This window comes from Apodemus sylvaticus, chromosome 3 (assembly GCF_947179515.1).
Source record: "Apodemus sylvaticus chromosome 3, mApoSyl1.1, whole genome shotgun sequence".
Lineage (NCBI taxonomy): Eukaryota > Metazoa > Chordata > Mammalia > Rodentia > Muridae > Apodemus > Apodemus sylvaticus.
The window spans coordinates 146,842,861-146,861,974 of NC_067474.1; the positions used below are offsets into that span (position 1 = coordinate 146,842,861).

Genomic DNA, 19,114 nt, shown 5'->3' on the forward strand with positions numbered 1-19,114 from the left:
GCCAGACCACTGCTTAGGTCCTTAAGCTAGTGCAGGCAACCTAGAATCTATCCTTTTGGAAGATGTACCCCAAGTCAAGTTTCAATGTAATTACAATTCCGTGTGTACCAGGGATTGTAGTATACCAGGAAGCTTTTTTTTCCAGATTAAACTATGGTTAAATCTGTGGGATAAAGTACCTGGCATTGGACTCCCCAAAATCTCGATCCAGGTTGATGGTCAATCTGAACCAAGTCCCCACTCTCACCCTTGTGGTTCATTGACCTCCCTGTCTGACACCTGCAGAGACCCCCTCACTCTGACACATCTGCAGAGGCTGTTTGAGCCAGACATAGTGACACATGCCTTTAATCCTAGCATTCAGGAGGCAGAGGCAGGCAGATTTCTATGAGTTTGAGGGCAGCCTGGTCTACATAGTGAAACCCTGCCTTGAAAAAGCAAATAAAAACAACTTTCTTCAAGGAGCCCCAAGCATCAGGAGCTCTTTCCTCTCCAGCCATGTGTGAGTCTAAGGCCTAAGAGCCACTTCTGGGTTTGTTCTCTGAGATCAAGACCTAACTTCTGTGCACAGGGATGAAGACTGTAGATTATAGACAGTAAAGTGCTTGGCTAGCATCCATGAAGCCCTGGGTTCCGTCCCCAGCACTCAAAGAAGGCACAACAGAGAGTTCAAGGTCATTCTCAGCCACAGACCTGGAATTACAGGAGACTTGTCTCAAAGGGATAGTCTCACAGAACAGGGCTTCAAGGTTGGTAGGGCCCTCCCCACCTCTTCCCAGCTAAATTCCCTTTTATCAAGGGAAACAAAGATTCATTTCCTATGACAAGGTGGAAGACCTACAAGATCTATGCTAGGTGTTTTTGGTTTTTTCCCTAAGATCTGAGTGTTTTGCATGTTTGCCCTTGGAGGTCAGAAATGGGAGTCTGATCTGACGAACTGGAGTTAGTTAGCCTCCATGGGGTGCTGGAAACAGGGTGAGAGGCAAGAGCTGGCTCATGGCAGTGTTCTTATGACCTCCACATGTATGACAACATACATGCACAGCATGGCACAGGTGTACTCCCACACGAACAAACATAAACAAATTTAATAAATACAAATGGATCTTGAGTTGGCCAATGGTTTTGAGAACAGAAGAGAGACAGGGTTCAAGCACTCCGATCCAGTGTCCACACCTCAGGGATACACTCACAGGACATGCTATACCAGTGCAGCCCCGCCCACAGCCCAGGCCCGGATGCGGCTTGTGTAGCTCACCTTGACAGAGAAGATATTTGCTGTGTGTCCCGTGTGCATGGAGAGCAGCTTCTTGTGATGCAGTGGGTCCCACACGATGGTGTGCTGGTCATCAGAACCAGAAGCCAGCAAGCTGAGGGCGGAAATAAGCTCTGACTTCAGGCCCCGGCTGCCTCCCCATTCCCAGAGGATAGGACTTGGGCACAGATAACTCCAAGGACAGTAGATGTTGCAGTTTAAAGTTAGCTTATAAATATTACTAGCTTATATATTACTTTGCTGAGAATTTCCAATACTCTCCCAATACACTGGCCTACAGCAGAATAGGGTTTGGATGTTGGTTGTTGGTTTGTACTTGAGTTACTAGTCCAACTGTACTGACAGTCTGAGACAAGCTAAGGATGTCAGAGAAGGAGATCTGTCCCTCCCCCCCCCACCCCCTCCCCCCCTCAGATCCCTTCCCCCCCTCCCCCTCCCCCAATACCCCCGTCCCCTTCTCTCCACACCCCCTTCCCCCCCTTGGACCCCTTCCTTGCCACGGCTCACACTCACTCTCCTTTCTCATTCCACTCCAGACAGTTGACACATCCTGAGTGACCCTTGGGGAGGAGACAGAGGGTTAAGAAAAGAGTCAAATGGACAGCTCCCTGGGAAGACAGCTCCCTGGGAAGACAGCTCCCTGGGAAGACAGCTCCCTGGGAAGACCGTCATCCAAGCAAACTGCCTCTCCTTCAGCGTGGGCCAGGGGCCTGCGGGGCCTTCATGGCACACAACGGGCTTTCACACACAAGTGACACCTGAGTTGTAAAGGCAGGTTTCTTCCACTTTGCAGGAAATTCACACAAAGTAAGTATGAAAAGCCTAAAACTGTCTGTCCCTATCCCTGGAAGGCATAGGGACAGTTCCTTCAAGGGACAAGTTTAGGGCCAGAATGCCTTAAACTTGAGGCCTCGAGTTCCAGTCTGTATTCCTCCAACCTCACTCCATATAAGGCATATCCAGAGATTAATGCAAAAACGTAATCTGATTTGCCTTGGGGTTTTTAGTTAAGAATCAGAGGAAGTGGGGCTGCAGAGATGGATTAGTGGCAGAGGAACCAGGTTCAATTCCCAGCATCCACATGATTGGCTCACAAATGCCTAGAATTCCAGTTCCAGGGCATCTGTTACCCTCTTCGGATCTCTGTGGGCGCCGGCACATGAGGGCAAAATGTTCATCTGTATGCATGAAATAAAGCAAATCTTAAGAAAGAAACAGAAAATGAGGCAGTCAACGGTGCAGAATAAACTTGAACTTACAAACCTATAGGTCTGAGGAGTGGACCCCAGGGTTTCTCAGCACAGGAGGTGAAATTAGACCAGGCAGGCGTCTCTCTGTCCCTTCACTCTGCCCCCTTCCTAAGGGTACCAAGGTGATCACTAACTGAACTTCCAGCTTCCTGCCGAAAATCAAACCAAGTGTCCTGGGAAGCACAAATCCACTTGTCTTGCCACAACGAGAGAGGTTCAGGAATTAGGCCTAAACTGAACAGTATATAGAAAACAGGAAAGCCATAGTGATCAGCTGAGAGATCAACCTTGACCAGGAATCAGATGCCATGAGGGAAATGGGTGAGAGGAACAAACGTGTCCCATTCACAGCTCTGGATACATCGGTGCTCCCGAGAAAGCCAGCCATGTGGATTGACTGATTGAGTTGTTGACACCTTGAGGGCAAGCAGCCTAGAGTGGGTGGAATCAGCACCTAGAGGCAGACTGACCCCACAGTCGTGGAGGATGGAGGCAGACTGACCCCACAGTCGTGGAGGATGGAGGCAGACTGACTGTAGTAGCAAACCCTGATGCTGACCTTCTCCTGCCTCCAGTCCATGTTTGTTTTAGAATTTAAACTGGGATGTTTGTTATCTGTAGTATAAACATCCAAACCAGTAATTCCAACCCATTCTTCAGTGAGCAGGACCTTCTTTCAAGATATCCTGTGTGTGTGTTTGTTGGGGGTGGTGGTGGTGGTGGATGTGGAGGCCTCTTTCCTGCTGGCTCCTATGCTATCCTACAGTTCTGCAGTTCTGGGATTGTTTTCCTCCACCAGACTGAGGCCTGAGAAAGCAGGCTTTGTGGATTACACTGCACCTCTGAAGTCAGCCACAGTGTCTAGCACAACGTATCTGCTGCTTAACTGAACAGACGCATCTGTCCAGTGGGGCTAGTGAGGAGACAGAGACACATCTAATTTCCCAGCTGCACAGCATAGGAGGCCATTTTGTTTTTCCTCAGACCCTTCCCCTGGCTCTGCACCTGAATGTACATCGTGCCCTCTGCTCAAGGCTGTCAGCGCCCCTGCGGACCCAAGACCGCTTGCCTTCTCAAATACTTGGCTGCAACCTCACACCTTATCTGAGTCAAAATCCTTTCTATCCTTGTGCCTGAAGTCACAGCTTCATCTTGGAGCACCAATGGCTTTGTGTAGGTAGGATAATGGCCCCTTACTGACGTCCTGCCATAGCTCTGAAACCTACAAACATTATCTGAGGTGACAAACAGAACTTTGCAGATAGGATCAAGGTTAGGACTATGAGAGGCAAGATGACCCTGGACTGTCCAGGTAGGTTCAGTGCAAGTCACGTGAGTCCTTAAGTTCACAGACTGGGGCTGGCTGGCTCCGTGGCAGAGGGAAGGGCCAGGAGCCAAGACCAGAAGCAGCTTTAGGAAACTGGGAATAGCAAGAGAAGAAATTCTACTCTACCCTACAGCCTCCTGGAGGGACGGAGCTGCCAAAACCTTCTTTTAGCCTGGTGAGATTTGTGTTAGACAGACCTGTAATGTAAGCCAGCAGTGGCAGAACAGCTCTGTCTTGGCACTTGAGAGGCTGAGACAGGTTGATCTAAGAGAATCTGAGGTTAATCCTAGTTAGATAAGAGAGTGTCAGGCCAGCCAGAGCTACACAGCAAGATACTACCTCAAAACACTAAAAAACCAAACCAAACCAAAAAATAAACAGGAGCTGGAGAGAGAGCTCAGGGCTCCTAGATCCCAGGTTGATTCTCAGCGCCCACGTGTTGACCAACAACTGTCTGCAACTCTAGTTCTATGAGATCCGACATCTTCTTGTAGCACATACTAGTAGGTAGAACATGTATACACATGTACTGGCTGGTTTTGTGTATCAACTTGACACAGGCTGGAGCTGTGTCACAGAAAAAGGGGCCTCCATTGAAGAAATGCCTCCATGAAGTCCAGCTGTAAGGCATTTTCTCAATTAGTGATCAAGGGTGGGAGGGCCCATTGTGGGTGGTGCCATCCCTGGGCTGGTAGTCCTGGATTCTATAAGAAAACAAGCCAGTAAGTAACATCCCTCCATGGCCTCTGCATCAGCTCCTGCTTCCTGACCTGCTTGAGTTCCAGTCCTGACTTCCTTTGGTGATGAACAGCAGTGTGGAAGTAAGTGTAAACTGAATAAACCTTTTCCTCCCCAACTTGCTTTCTTGGTCATGATGTTTTGTGCAGGAATAGAAACCCTGACTAAGACAAATCTACAGAAGGGTGATGTTAAGAAAATCAAGCTGGGTGTTTAACGCCTTTAATTCTAGGGCTTCCGGTGCAGAGGCAGGGTGATCTATGAGTTTGAGGCCAGCCTGGTTTATACATCAAGTTTCAGGGCAGCCAGGTCTACACAAAGAAACCTATCTCAAAAAAACAAAAAACAAAAAAGAAAATCAGGGGCCAGCAGTTTACATACACACTGTGTACAGAGAGGACGTGAGTTCGGTTCCTGAACCCGTATCAAATGGCTCACAACTGCCTGTAACCTCAGCTCTAGGGGGATCGGATGCCTCTGGCGTCCAAGACGGCCTGCACACACACAGAATATGCCTACTCACCACATACACCTAAGCTAAGCCTGAGAGGCTACGCCTGTAACTCCAGCACCGAGCAGCAGATGGATCTGCATGCAGAGGATGGAAAGCAGGATGTGTGTGTCTGGATCTCTTACCTGAAGTTCTGCTTCCAGGCCCAGCCTCCGGATAAAGGGGTCAGTGACATGATATCGCCGTTCAAAGCTCAGGGCACCCCGCTCCTGGGAACAAAAACAAACTTGTTTTTCCTTTGATTCAATTCAATATTATTTAGTATCTATCTTTTTTCAAATTTAGTATATGTGCATGGATGTTTTGTCTCCATGTACATACATCTGTGTGCCATGTGCATGCCTGGTGTCTACAGGTCAGAAGAGGGTGTCAGAACCCCTTGAAACAAAATCCTAGCTGGTTGTAAGCTACCGTATGGATACTGGGAATTAAACCTGAGCTCTCTGGAAGAGCAATGTACCCTAAACACAATGAGCCACCTCTCTAATCTCCAATATAGCCAGCTTTCCTATATGCAACCCTATACTGGACACAACAAGAAACAAAAAAGGTAATGAAGAATTGAAAGAAACAGAACAGATGAGGATGTTTCCATAGTTAGGATGGAAGGCCATCATCTTTAGGACACACACTGTTAAGGCACACATATACACATACCCAAATAATCTACTGATTATGAGCTTCTTAAAATAGTTCTTTGTCTTTAAGGCCACCTGGGCCAATAAAACTCCCCAGAACCTTATAAAGGTACACCAGAAAGGTTTGACGATACAAGGTTAAGACAGACAAAGGTCCAGACTAAGGCCCACCAGACACCTGGTTCCTATCCGGGCGTACACTACACTCAGCCCCTCCAGTTCATCACAAGATCACCAAAGCTTAATGCTTCGGCAGGTAATTCTGTATTTGAAAACATGGTCTCAAGATGCAGCCCTAGTTGGAACTCTATGTAGATGAAGCTAGCTTTGAGATGCACCTGCCTGAAGGCTGAGATTAAAGGTATGCATCACCTCGTCCGACTGCTGATTTTTCTTTTTAGCTTAAAAAGATATTGTTAAGATATTATCACTTAACAATGGAAAACCTAGAGCACAGGCAGCAACACAGGTGGCCTTCGGTGGCCACACTGCTCAGGGCAATGGTATGTGGAGCTCAAGGCTCCAGCTTGCGGCTCTTACCAGAGGCTCATACATTCTAAGCCCCTGCGGCAGCCATGCTGGACTCTCCAGCTGAGGCCACGAAGAGGCCTCATCTACACTGCTGTGTGCACACCCACATGGGCACTTCTCTACACTGATGGCTCCCTCACCAGGCTACATTCATCTTAGCGCTGGAGGTACAAGTGCAGAGACAGGAGCCTTGACAACATAGGAGGAGGAGGAGGCAGCCAAGCCTGGTTCATCCTCAGAATGCTACTAGCAAGCTACATGACTTGCAAGCCACCAGTCTGAGCGCTGTCTGTCTGTCTGTCTGCTCTGGCTTTCAGCCTTCTTTCATCTCTAAATGAATCTGTAGGGCTGCAGTCCTCACCCTATGGGTCGTGATCCCTCTGCAAGTAGAACAACCCTTTCCCTGGGGCCACCCAAGACCACAGGAACACACAGATATTTACATTATGATTCATAACACCAGAAAAGTAATGACATACCAACAAAAACAGTGTTATGGCTGGGGCTCTGTATTAAAGGGCGGCATTAGGAAGACTGAGGACCTCTGTGGTGCTGCAGGGTTGCTGCACTGGGTGAAAGGATTGCTGCTTACCTTGATTTGCCTACGGATGAGGTCTCTAGTTATGTTGACTTTTGCCATCTTCTCTTAAGAGTTCAACAGAAAGAAGCTACAGAAGGATCTTCAAGACCCTTGCACATTCCAGCCCAGCCCAGGTCCACAAGACAAGCATTTAATTACCTAGGAGAAAACAAAAAAATCCATCAAGCCCTGGGAAATGGAATAGGTGCCTTTGAAAGCCTGACCCCACGGCTAAGGCAGCCCACTCGGCGACTTCTAACATGGGGGGCCCTGCCCCACCACATGGAAGAACCCCAGGATGGGGACAGATGGAGAGCACCTGACTCATAACCATAGGGAGCACGGAGCAAGCACTCTGTGTCCTCCACAGACCTGTGACAAACCATCACAACCACATCAGCATTATAAAGCCTCACCAAGGGAGCTTTCCAGAGAGCTGACACAAGGAAACTCCAGGTTATTTGTTTGTGTTCTTTGTAAAATCCTTTATAATAAACCAGTAAATAGTTGTCCCCCCTTCCCTGCCCAGGCCCCCTACCTCCAGCCCCACTGGCTCCAGCTGTATGTATTTTATATAATTGGGGTACACTGTAGCTGTCTGTAGAGAGACAGCAGGAGACAGAAGGTTGTGAGTCACTATGTGGTTGCTGGGAATTGAACTCAGGACCTCTGGAAGAGCAGTCAGTGCTCTTAACCACTAAGCCATCTCTCCAGCCCCTCAGGTTACTTCTTGAAAGCTATCCTATCCACCTTTCTAGCCCCTAGTAAATAGTTTTAAAGTATTATTATTACTACTACTGTCTCTGTGGAGGCATAGACTTCTTTATGGAATTGGACATTCCTTTTCTCCTGCCTTTGATCTCAGAAATCCAACATAGGTGAACAGGCTTGCTCTACTACTACTGAGCCATCTCACCAGCTCTAATAATTTTTTTTTAATTTAAAAATATTAAATAATATTAAATTTTAAACTTAAAATATCTTTAAATTCGATGTAAAGGAGTACCTTGCCTGCATGTATGACTGCATTATGTGGAGACCAGAGAGACCAGGAGAGTACTGGATCCCGGCACTGGAGCTACAGTGGGTTCTGAGCCACCATGTAGGAGTGTGGAATTGAGTGTGGACCGTCTAGAGAACTCTTTGTCATTGAGCAATCTCTCCAAACTCATCCAGTAATTTATTTTTTTAAGATTTAATTTTTTAAAAAGCTTTATTTTATTATGTATACAATGTTCTGCCTGCATGTGTGCCCACACACCAGAAGAGGGCACCAAATCCCATTATAGACAGTTATGAACTACCATGTAGGTACTGGGAATTGAACTCAGGACCTTTGGAAGACCAGCCAGTGTTCTTAACCTTTATTTTAGATTATGTGTGTGTTGCTGTGTAAGCATGAACAACAGGAGCCAGCAGAGGCCAGGAGTCAGGTCCCGTAGGAGTTGGGAGTCACAGACATTGGGTCTCCAAGAAGAACCCCTGCTCTCGGCCTCCGGACCACTCCCCAGCCCCGAGCAAATGTTAAGCGCATATGATGACCATGGTCAAGACTCAAGTCTTCTTCAGTATCTGCAGAGGTTAGCCTCTGTCCCAGCACCTCTCAGTTCTTATTCCTCTATTATCTAATTCTGTATAAAGAGCAAGCAGTCCAGTTCTTCAGCATACAGCAAAAGGAAAAATGCAAGAAGAAAGTTTAAGCAAATTCATAGATTTTGTAGAAGAAGAAAAGTCCTCAAGTTCTCACTACTAGGAATGTATTGCTTACAACATCTCAGAGATGAGGAATGATAACCAGGTCAGAGACAGCTCAGTGTGTAAAGGGGCTTTCCCTGGCAACCACGAGAGAAGGAGAAATTCCAGCCAGCACCTGAGCAACCACACACACATACATGCTCCACACACACAAAAACGCGTACAGTGAAGCTCGTTAAAAATAAATGGCAGGCCGGGTGGTGGTGGTGCACGCCTGTAATCCCAGCACTCTGGGAGGCAGAGGCAGGCAAATTTCTGAGTTCGAGGCCAGCCTGGTCTACAGAGTGAGTTCCAGGACAGCCAGGGCTATACAGAGAAACCCTGTCTGGAAAAAAACAAATCCAAAAAACCAAAAGACCAAAAAAAAAAAAAAAAAAAAAAAGCAGTCTTAAAGGGTAAAGGCCTGTGCTCCATGTGGCCCATAAACAAACACTGCACACAGCTAAGTGTTTAAAATGCAATTTAGCTACCTTGGGGCGATTTCCCCCCCCCCCCTCCCAATCAGGTTTTTCTCTAGCCCTGGTTATCCTTGAACTCACTTTGTAGACCAGGCTGGCCTTGGCCTTAACAGTCTTGGGCCACCACACCCAGCTTTAATACCCTTTCAGGAATCTGCTGGAATTGGTTTCCATTGCTTTTAACTATAAATAAGATAACTCTAAAGCTGAAGGAAGAGGAGGAGGCTTCAGAGGAGAGATTACCAACGGGACAAAGCCAGAAGGATCCAGATTGATGATGCGGGCCTGTTATAGCTAGGAGGCTGCCCAAGGATACAGAGTAAGTTCAAAGCCAGCCTATGTAATTTAGTGAGACTGTTTCAAAAAAAAAAAAAAAAGTTGCAGGGGGTGGGGTGGGCGCTGCCGGGCAGGCATTGGGGGTGGGGAGAGCATGCCCAAGGCTCTGGTCTCAGCTTCAGCATGGAAAACAGCTGCCATGGACATGACACCTGTCTGTAAACAGAAGCAAACAGGTTCACGGACATTTAACAGTTTCAGTGTCATATGGCCAATAAACAGGAGCAGTGAAGAGACTGGAACCCAAGACTATGTGACTCCAAAGCTCATGTCCTTAGTCACAATGGTCCTTAGTCACAATGGTGTGTTCTTTCCCAGAGTAATGACCACATCAGCAGTCAGAGACAACCAAATCGTAGTTACTTATGAGTTTTCTCAGAACAGTTGCAAGTGGTTATCAAATGTGAAGACCAGTTAAAATGGAGAATACAGAGATGCGAGACCTACACGGAGAGCTTGGGGTTAAGGATAAGAGGTGTGTGTTCGGATTGATGTGTGGCTTGGAAATACAGAAAGAAACAAAGGAGGAAATCAGGCGCACAGGACACAGTCAGGTAAGACAGAAACAAGGATTTCTATCAGAAGGCTTAGTCCCATTCAGAAGTCTCTCAAACACGATGGGCGTGGCAGCACACGCCTTTAATCCCAGCAGTTGAGAGATAAAAGCCAGGTGGATCTCTAGGAGTTTGAGGCCAGCCTGGTCTACAAATCAAGTCCAGGATAGTCAGGGTGATTACACTGAGAAACTGCAGTCTTGAAAAACAAAAACCACCAGGCAGTGGTAGCGCACACCTGTAATCCCATCACTCTGGGAGGCAGAGGCAGGCAGCTTTCTGAGGACAGCCTGGTCTACAGAGTGAGTTCCAGGACAGCCAGGGCTATACAGAGAAACCCTGTCTCGAAGAAAACCAAATAAAACAAAAGCAAGCAAACAAACAAACAAACAAACAAAAAACAAAAAAACCTATTTCATAATGAGAAGATGAAGGCATGGCCAACTTTTAGAGTGTGACTTCAGTGAGCATTCTTGAAATCGTCAACAAGTCACACACATAAGCTTAGGCACGCTACAGTGACATACTGGATCAAACACTAGAGAAGACACAGTGGGAATTCTGCGTTAGATGCAGTATGCAAATTACATAATGGCTGGAATTGATAATTTCAAGAATTTTACCAAAAATTTTAATGAGCTGGGCTTGGAAGGATTAATTGAATCTTAGTTATACTAATTTATTCATATGTCTTGGAAGAAATCACAGAAGACAGCAGAGCATTAACCACAGGGAAGGACATGCCATCGTGGAGTCACCAGAGAGGACATGGACTCTTCACTGAGGCAGGATGGTGAATGCCACACCCCGACTCTCACACTCACAGTCAGCACTGGAGGAACATTGAGAGCTAATTTGTTCATTTGTTCACAGAAAATGAAAGCTCAGTAAAGACGAGGACAAAGGTTGGCAGGGGACGAACTGTGTAATTAGGATGCTCCAAGACCAGCCCCGAGACACCCAGGAGAGGAGGAGAAAGTGAATCACAGGACACTGGCAGCACAGAGGCAAACACAGAACAGAACTGGGAGCTGAGCTTCCGGGCAGATGTTACACCTCTCTGAAGGTATTCTCCCCTCAAGCCTAAAGCGGCTAGCCTATTCTGACTGCCGGTTTTGACCTTAGAATACTAGGAAACTTTCTTCTACTAGGATAAGAAACTAAATTTGTTTCTCAGAACCCGCCTGTAACATGGAAGGAGAAAACCAACTTCATGAAGTTGTCGTCTGACCTGCCCACACACCATGCCATATGCACACTCACGAGCATAATCGTACACACACTGGGCATGAATTCCGCCCCTCCACATGCCAGGAAGAGAGGAGTCTTCACACTGACTTTCAGTTTGCACATCTATAAAATGGAAATGGGACTGGTATACCTAACTCAGGGGGCAGCTGTGAGGAACAAATATGACAAATCTGAATGTCCCTAACAGTACCTGGAACCCAACAAACTCAGCAAACCAGGCAGGTGTGAACTCTAAAACTTGTTCAGACCTGGTACATATGTCCAGTAGCACAAGTCACATGTCTCCCATGTTTCTCTATCAAGAATGAAGCTGATGGGGGCTGGAGGGATGGCTCAGTGGTTGAGAACACTGACTGCTCTTCCAGAGGTCCTGAGTTCAGTTCCAGCAACCACATGGTGGCTCACAACCATCTGTAATGGGATCTGCTGCCCTCTTCTGGTGTGTCTGAGGACAGCAACAGTGTACTCACGTACATGAAATAAATCTTTGAACAAACATCTTTCAAAAAAAGAATGAAGCTGACACTAGGGATCCCATCACAGAACTGAAAGGTGATAGACAGCACTGAGTCCTGACTGTTAAAGTTGGGAGCTCACCTTAAACTTTATTTCTAAAAGGAAACATAAAACCTTATGCAGAGGCGGGGGTGGGGGAGATGGTGGTGGTTGTGCATGCCTTTAATCCCAGCACTTGGGAGGCAGAGGCAGGCGGATTTCTCAGTTCGAGGCCAGCCTGGTCTACAGAGTGAGTTCCAGGACAGCTGAAGCTACACAGAAAAACCCTGTCTCGAAGAAAAAAAAAAACCTTACACAGAGATGTTTATGGACAAAAAGACAACTCAGTGCCTCTGAACGTAATTGTTGCTACTTTGTTTCCAACCCAACTCCCCGGTAAAAGAAAGCTCAACTCAGTGAACTAAACAAGCTACAAGCCTAGATTGGACAGATCTCCACTACACTACTCTATTTCCAACTATATTATCCCAAATAACTTGTGGTAGCTCCAGGCCACAAGCTCCTGCCTCTCGGTTGATCCCCCCCCCCCCCCGTAACTCCTCCCCCTCCTGTTTATCCCCGTTGTTCCTCCCCTGCACTCTCAGCTCCTCCCACTTCCTCCTGCCCAATCATTGGCTCAAACCTTTATTTGAAAAGTTAAGGTGGGGTGCTCCTCATCTGCAGCCCCTCAGGAGTGGAATTAGCATCAAAATACAAGCCCTGGGCTATCTCCACAATGGGTAATGATACCACAGAGATTGTCCTTTGACTAGAGGCTCCATGGCACACCCCTGGAAACCTGAGGGGCTGCGGCTAGAGGCTATCTGAGCTACAAAAAGGGGGGTAACTCAGTTGAGAGAATAAATTACCTGCCAGGCAGTGGTGGAGCACGCCTTTAATCCCAACACTTGGAAGGCAGAGGCAGGTGGATTTCTGAGTTTGAGGCCAGCCTGGTCTACAGAGTGAGTTCCAGGACAGCCAGGGCTGCACAGAGAAACCCTATCTCAAACAACAACAAAGAATAAAGTACCTGCTAGTAAGTTCAAATCCCAGAGCTCACAGAAACAGCGGTCTGGTGGGTGGGGAGAGACAATTTAGCAGGTGAAAGTGCTTGGCAGGCAAGTCTGACAAACTGAGTTTAACCCAGGAACCCACAGGGAGGGAGAGAGCTCTCATGACTTGTCCTCACACACACACACACACACATCCTGTCATGATCATAAACACACACATACACACAAATAGTGGTCACACATACATACATATGCACACCTCAGGTTGACCTCTTTCCTCAACTCAAAGACACACTCACACATACCTACATCACACACATGCACACACCAGCTCACGAATGAAAGAATAAACTCTGAAGCCATCCAAATGAAAGACGATGTCATATGATCGAATTCTTTTAATATAAATGTTTAGAACTTGTAAATGGAGCACAGGTTAATAGTGGCTTAGGTTGGACGAGACGGCAGAAGAGAATGGCTGAAGGATATGGGTTTTGCAGAACAACAACTCAGCAGCATCCAGGACACTCAGGGTTGTGACGCCACCACCCTAGCTTGTTCCAGAACCACCCAGCAAATACAGTTCCCATTTCCCCTCTGTTCCCAGCACCTGGCAAGCAACAGTCTCCACTGTCTCCATTCATCTACCTACTCCAGATGACTCACTAACACGCGGCCTTTGTCACTGACGTATTCCAATCATCACAACTTTATTTCAGATTCTTTCATTCTTTTCTATCACTACATTTCTTTTTCATGCCTAAATAGTATTCCACTGCACTGATATACCCTGTGCTTGCCCACTGGCTGATGTCAGCAATGCTGTGAACATCGTGAGGAAGTCCTGAGGATGTAGCTCAGGGAAGAACATTTTCCTAGCGTATACAAGGACTGGAGTTCTTCACATAAGAGTTTCTTAACTCTTTCTCTCCAAGGCGGGGTGTGGTGGCACAAACCTTTAATCCCAGACTTAGTAGGCAAAGGCAGTGGGATATCTATGAGTTCAAGGCCACCTGGTTTTACATACTGAGATTCTAGTCTCTAAATAAACAAACAAATAAACAATATTTTTAAGAATCTTGTGTAGGAGTGTGTGAGAACACCTGCAACCCCTGAAATCAAGCTCTGTAGGCACAGGCAGGATGACTACGGCCATTCTCAGCTACACAGCAAGTCCCAGACCAACAGGGCTCCACCAGACCGTCTCAAACTTAAAAATCAACCAAACCAAATCTCCTTCCTCAGGAGGGAGTTATTATTGCATAATAAACTAACTTAAGGTTAGATGGGACTACAAGAGACCTTGCTTCAAAAATGGCTAAGTAACAGTCTTTTGAAGACATGTAGTTCTGGGGCAGAGCACGTGCTCACCATGCTCAATGCCCTGGGTTTAATTTCCAACATGAAAAAAAATGAGTAAAAGTTTTACTGACACGGCAGAGCATAGCGGGGGTTCCTTCAATTCCTTCACCTGCAAGACAGAGGAAGGCGGATCCACAGGCTAGCCTGCAGAACACACAGGTCTAGGACAGGAGAGACCTTCCTCAAAAAGTTAATTAAAAAATTAAATTAAAAAAATAAAATACAAATCTAAACTCTAGATACAGGAATTTCTTTCTAGATACAGCAATTTTCAGGTGTGGGATACTGATTAGTGAAGTAGAAAACCTGCTCCCTCCATTCAGTTAAACAGTCAGGTCTAAGCATACACGGGAATACGAGCTGGAAAGAAAGCATAAAACTGGAGTGGCCTGGGAACCCAGCTTAGCAGGTTAAGAGGATCTGAGTTCAGCTCCCAGAGCCCACATGGGCTGGCTCACAGCCGCTTATAGCTCTAGTCCTAGGGGAATCAGATACCTCCGGGCTCCTTACATGCCCACAGACACATACACACAATTTAAAAAAAAAAACAAAAAAAAACACAAAAAACTACTAAGCAAAAACTTAAACAAACAAAAAAAAAAAAAACAAAGCCCCGCTGAACTGTAATCTTTATGTCAGTTCATTTCTGGCATTCTCAAACTCTCTTCCTTTCTACTTCAAATTCACAACTCAACGGAAAAGCGGAAAAGCTGGTCCTTAACCTTTCCTGTCTGTCTCCTTGTTTTTGTTTTTTTGTTTTTTTTTGGGGGGGGGGTTGTTTGTTTGGTTTTTGGTTTTTCAAGACAGGGTTTCTCTGTGTAGCTCTGGCTGTCCTGGAACTCACTCTGTAGACCAGACTGCCCTCAAACTCAGAAATCAGCCTGCCTCTGTCTCCCAAGTGCTGGGATTACAGGGTGCACCACCACGCCTGGCTTTTCCTGTCTCCTTCTTGACCTTTGCAGCTTCTGTTCCTTCAAGGCCAGCCAGCCCTTCACCTGATTCATCTCCTAATGTGCCCAAGTCTGACTGTGAACTGAGCAGATGCCAATAACTACTGCTGAATTAACTGTGTGGCGTCCAGCATACACATGATGCAGTATGCGTAACAGTGCCTTTGTTCAGGCTTTTAATGTGTTTCCAACAATTCATGAGGAAGCCATACAGCTATACATGTATCATCCATCATCCCACTTAAGACTGAAGCATACTTTGTAGTGCTGAGGGAAGACCTCTGGGCTGGGATCTTATGCTCTAGAGCAGCCTCTGCCCTAATTGACATGAACTTAAAGAGACACCTCGCTGTCGGGCTCTTGTTCCACCCATAGAATGAGAGGTGCAAACTGGGAGTGGTCAGCTAGAAGCTAGCCTGGGCTCCATGAGCTACATCATCATGGCAGCACACGGGCAGGCATGCTGCTGGAGCAGTAGCTGAGAGTTTATATCTGATCCACAGGTACAAGGTGAGAGCTACCTGGAAATGGCAAGAGCTCAGTGCCCACCTCCGGGACCCAGCTCCTCCAGTGAGGCCTCACTTGCGCATCCTTTTCAAACAATCCCACCTGGGGACCAAGCATTCAAATATATGAGCCTACCGGGGCCATTCTCATTCAAACCATCTCAAAAAACAAAACAGAAAAGGGCTAGCGAGATGGCTCTGTGGGTAAGGGTACTTGCCACCTTTTACAACAACTTGAGTTCCATCTCTCGTATCCACAAGGTCAAAGGACAGGACTGACTTCCACACACGTACACACACATGCACATTAAATAAGAGGCAGACTTGAAGATGAGCTATAAAACCACTTCTACCAACTGGATTCTAAGGAGACACTGCTATTTAGCTGCAGAGCAAAGATGGAACCTCAAACACAGGTCCTCCCAAGTCCTTGGACATGCAACTCCCACAACGTGGAGGTGCCTTCAGCTCAAGTAACAACTGACTCCTTTCAACATTCTGCATTGTGCAAAGATGTAAGTTTCCTTTTCTTCTGTTTGCAGTGGTAGCTCTGCTAGAGCAATCCTAGAGGGGAAAGGGCTAAGCCTCGGTTTCCCAACCCTATGATCCTGTACAGAGCAGCCAGTGACGGGAGATCGAGGGAGGAAAGGGTTGGGCTGAGCTGCTGACTGATACTCGCTCAGCATTCTATGCAGTCTACACGTGTTACACAGACCCCTAGAGCAATCCAATGAGACAGGTGTTATTCTTATCCCAGATGCAGGTTCTGAGACACAGAAAAGTTAATTTATCACAGCTATGCAGTTATTAAGTGAGGAGTCAACCTAGTCTCACACCAGACCCCAGGCTACTGGTCACAAAACAACTATTGCTATGATCTTTAATCAGACCATGTCCAAACAGTTGCCTAAAACAAATTTTATCTCTTACCATTCTTCAGAGCTAAGCAAGGAAACAAAATTGCCACGGCTGGGGGTGGGGTTTACCAGTGAACGATCTGTTTAACAAATGTGCGGCACTCTGGTTCAACGCCACAACACTCACAGGAAAAAAACAAACAAACAAACAAAAAACTAGCTTTGCTAGTCTTAAACACAAATGTATATATATAGGTAGTGGTGGCACATGCCTTTAATCCTGGCACTCAGATTGAGACAGGAGAATCTGGGTTTGAAGCCACCCTGGTCTACAAAGCAAGCTCCAGGATAGCCAGGGCTACACAGACAAACCTTGTCTCGAAAAACAAACAAATAATAAAATTCAAGAGTGCTACTTCAGGTTGACATATCAGTCCACGCTTGTTCCTCCAGCACTCAAAATGAGTTTGAAGCTGGCAGAGGCTACCCTGCCTCCATAAAACCAAAAATCTGACAGCAGCGCAGGTCCGTATCAGTGGAAGCCAAGGGCACACTAGGTTATGTAGAAAACCCCTGTCTCAAATAAGAGGAGAGGGTCAGAATGCACTCAAGTTCATGGTCATGGACAGATTTAGAGAGATGTAGGGTTGTACACGCACAGAGCATCTCTGGAAACACCTCTGAGTCTCCTGGCTCTCCGGATCCCATGGAAGTCTAACCAAAGAAATGCTTTACTTTCTGGGAAGCACTGAGCGAAAACTCACCTTGACATCTTCTCTGCCTGACTGAGATTTCTAAGGACATTTGGGCTGTGTGAACATTCTGCCTGAGTTTTCTGAGCGTTGCTCTCCGTAGTTAGCTACCTCTGACTTCTTGCTACACATGTGTAGCAAGGAGGCAAACCAGGCAAAAGGAAGCATGCTCTGATAATGCCGGCCTTGCTGTTTATGAGCAAGCTGTCTTGGATCTGATCTTTGATTTGTACCTTTCTAAATCCTGCCAGAATTTCATTCCTACCTCCTGAAGGGAGGCCCCTGAAGCTCCGCCCTCTAACTCAGGTCTCCTGAAAGGCCAAGGGAAAGGAAGGTGAGGCAGTAGAAGTCCTTCCTTCCTTTTACAGCAGACACTTCACACACACACAGATGTGATGAAGGGGGAGCCAGCCTTTGACTGAAGGAGCTTCCTAAACAGGCCGGCTCCCATGCAAGAATAAGCAGTTTTATTCTGCCTGAAAATAGAACCTGGGGTCGTAAATAAAAGTTTACTAGGTTCTGGTCCTAACACTGTCTGAGAGTCACTGGGTAACACCCTGGGCAAGGTCCTACTCTGTAACCCTACCCCCACTCCAAGAAAATGGGGTTAATCCCTCCCTTGATAGTTATAGGGAGGATTAAGGGTCGATATTCTTGGCACCTCCCAGTTCTGGCACTGGCTCAAGTAGTTGTGAGCTTGCTTATCCTAAAACAAGGTACTTAATATAACAATGTACACAGTGACCCTTGACTGCCTGGCACCCCTCCTTAAGCAGCACCAAGCTGGCCAGGGCCTACTTCAGATGCTTGCTCTACTGCTGACCTCCATCCCCACCCAACTTTGAAAACACCAGGCTGCCAAGGCTGGCTTTGAACTCATCCTTGGAGCCTAAGCAGGCCTTAAATTACCAATCCTCCCAGATTCAGCCTCCCAAGCAGCTGGAACAGGAGGCCTGTACCACCAGGCCGGCCGGCCTGCCTGCCTGCCTGCCTGCCTGCCTGCCTGCCTGCCTGCCTGCCAGCTTTCCCTGAGACCAGACCTCTTAGCTCTGACCTGCTGGCTACCTCCTTCCCTTACTCAGGTTTCAAGGTTTTAGGTGTTGCTCAGTAATGCCATGAGGCTGACTCTGAAGCTATTACTAACAGTCCAAAGAATGAGCCAGGGCTTTCTGGACTCACCTCTTCAGGTCTGAGCTCACCCTACAGAAGCCAATAAACTGCACTCCTGTAAGTCCAAGCCTGGCTCCCAGGAAACCAAGGAGCTCCAGGGAAAAGCACACACTGTCTTGGTCCTCATGAGCGCATTCACAGAGCAGGTACCCCCAAGTTCGCTCTACAGGCTAGGAGAAGTAGCTCAGAGAGGAGCTTCGACCTATAACTACTAGGATGCAAACGTGGTCAGATGGCAGCCCCGCCACTCCTGGCTGCACATTTCTTTGTGGAGTCTGTTTCTTCAGTGGGAATAATGATCATGTCAGCCTTGTAGGGGACAGATTTCTGATAGGATTAAGTGAGGTATTTCACCGCCTGGCAAGTGTCCAGGATAAAGCAGAAAATCAATACATGTCACCTTTTTACGGATCAAAGAGAAAGCAGTTGGATATTTTCACAGGATAACAGTTTAAGACACCAAAAGATTGGTTAGTTTGATTACTTAAAGTTTAAACCCTCTGTCACACTCTTAAGGGTGGCTCTTGCCTTTAACCCCAGCACTGTGAAACCCAGCAGAGGCAGGTGAATCTCTTGAGTACTTGGAGGTTAAATAGGGTCACGGGCAGCCAAGGTTACACAAGACTTTGCCCCTGCCCCAAAAAAGCCAATTTTTTTAATCGAACCAAAGCCAACCAACTCTTAAGAGATTTCTGTCCTTTAACCCTCATGCTGTCTTCTAGAATCCCGAGGAAGTCCAGTTCCCTCTTCACTAACAATCCTTCAGTATCTGAGGACAAGTAGCATGCTCCCCATCCTGAGCGG

The 19,114-nt window shown here is 46.9% G+C and overlaps 1 protein-coding gene across 3 annotated transcripts in view; it reads right to left on the reverse strand.

Annotated features, from left to right (window-relative positions):
- The window catches only part of Wdtc1 (WD and tetratricopeptide repeats 1), a 42,477-nt gene that overhangs the window by 17,642 nt on the left and 5,721 nt on the right, over positions 1-19,114 (reverse strand). For 2 of the 3 annotated variants that reach the window (XM_052177628.1, XM_052177627.1), the window contains exons 2-5: positions 6,864-7,010; positions 5,228-5,311; positions 1,790-1,836; positions 1,259-1,370 (exon numbers count right to left, since the gene is read on the reverse strand). In XM_052177628.1, coding sequence (XP_052033588.1) covers positions 1,259-1,370; positions 1,790-1,836; positions 5,228-5,311; positions 6,864-6,911 — 291 coding nt within the window. In that variant the 5' untranslated portion in view covers positions 6,912-7,010. The remainder of the gene's footprint in view (positions 1-1,258; positions 1,371-1,789; positions 1,837-5,227; positions 5,312-6,863; positions 7,011-19,114) is intronic. The other variant, XM_052177629.1, reaches the window with a different exon arrangement.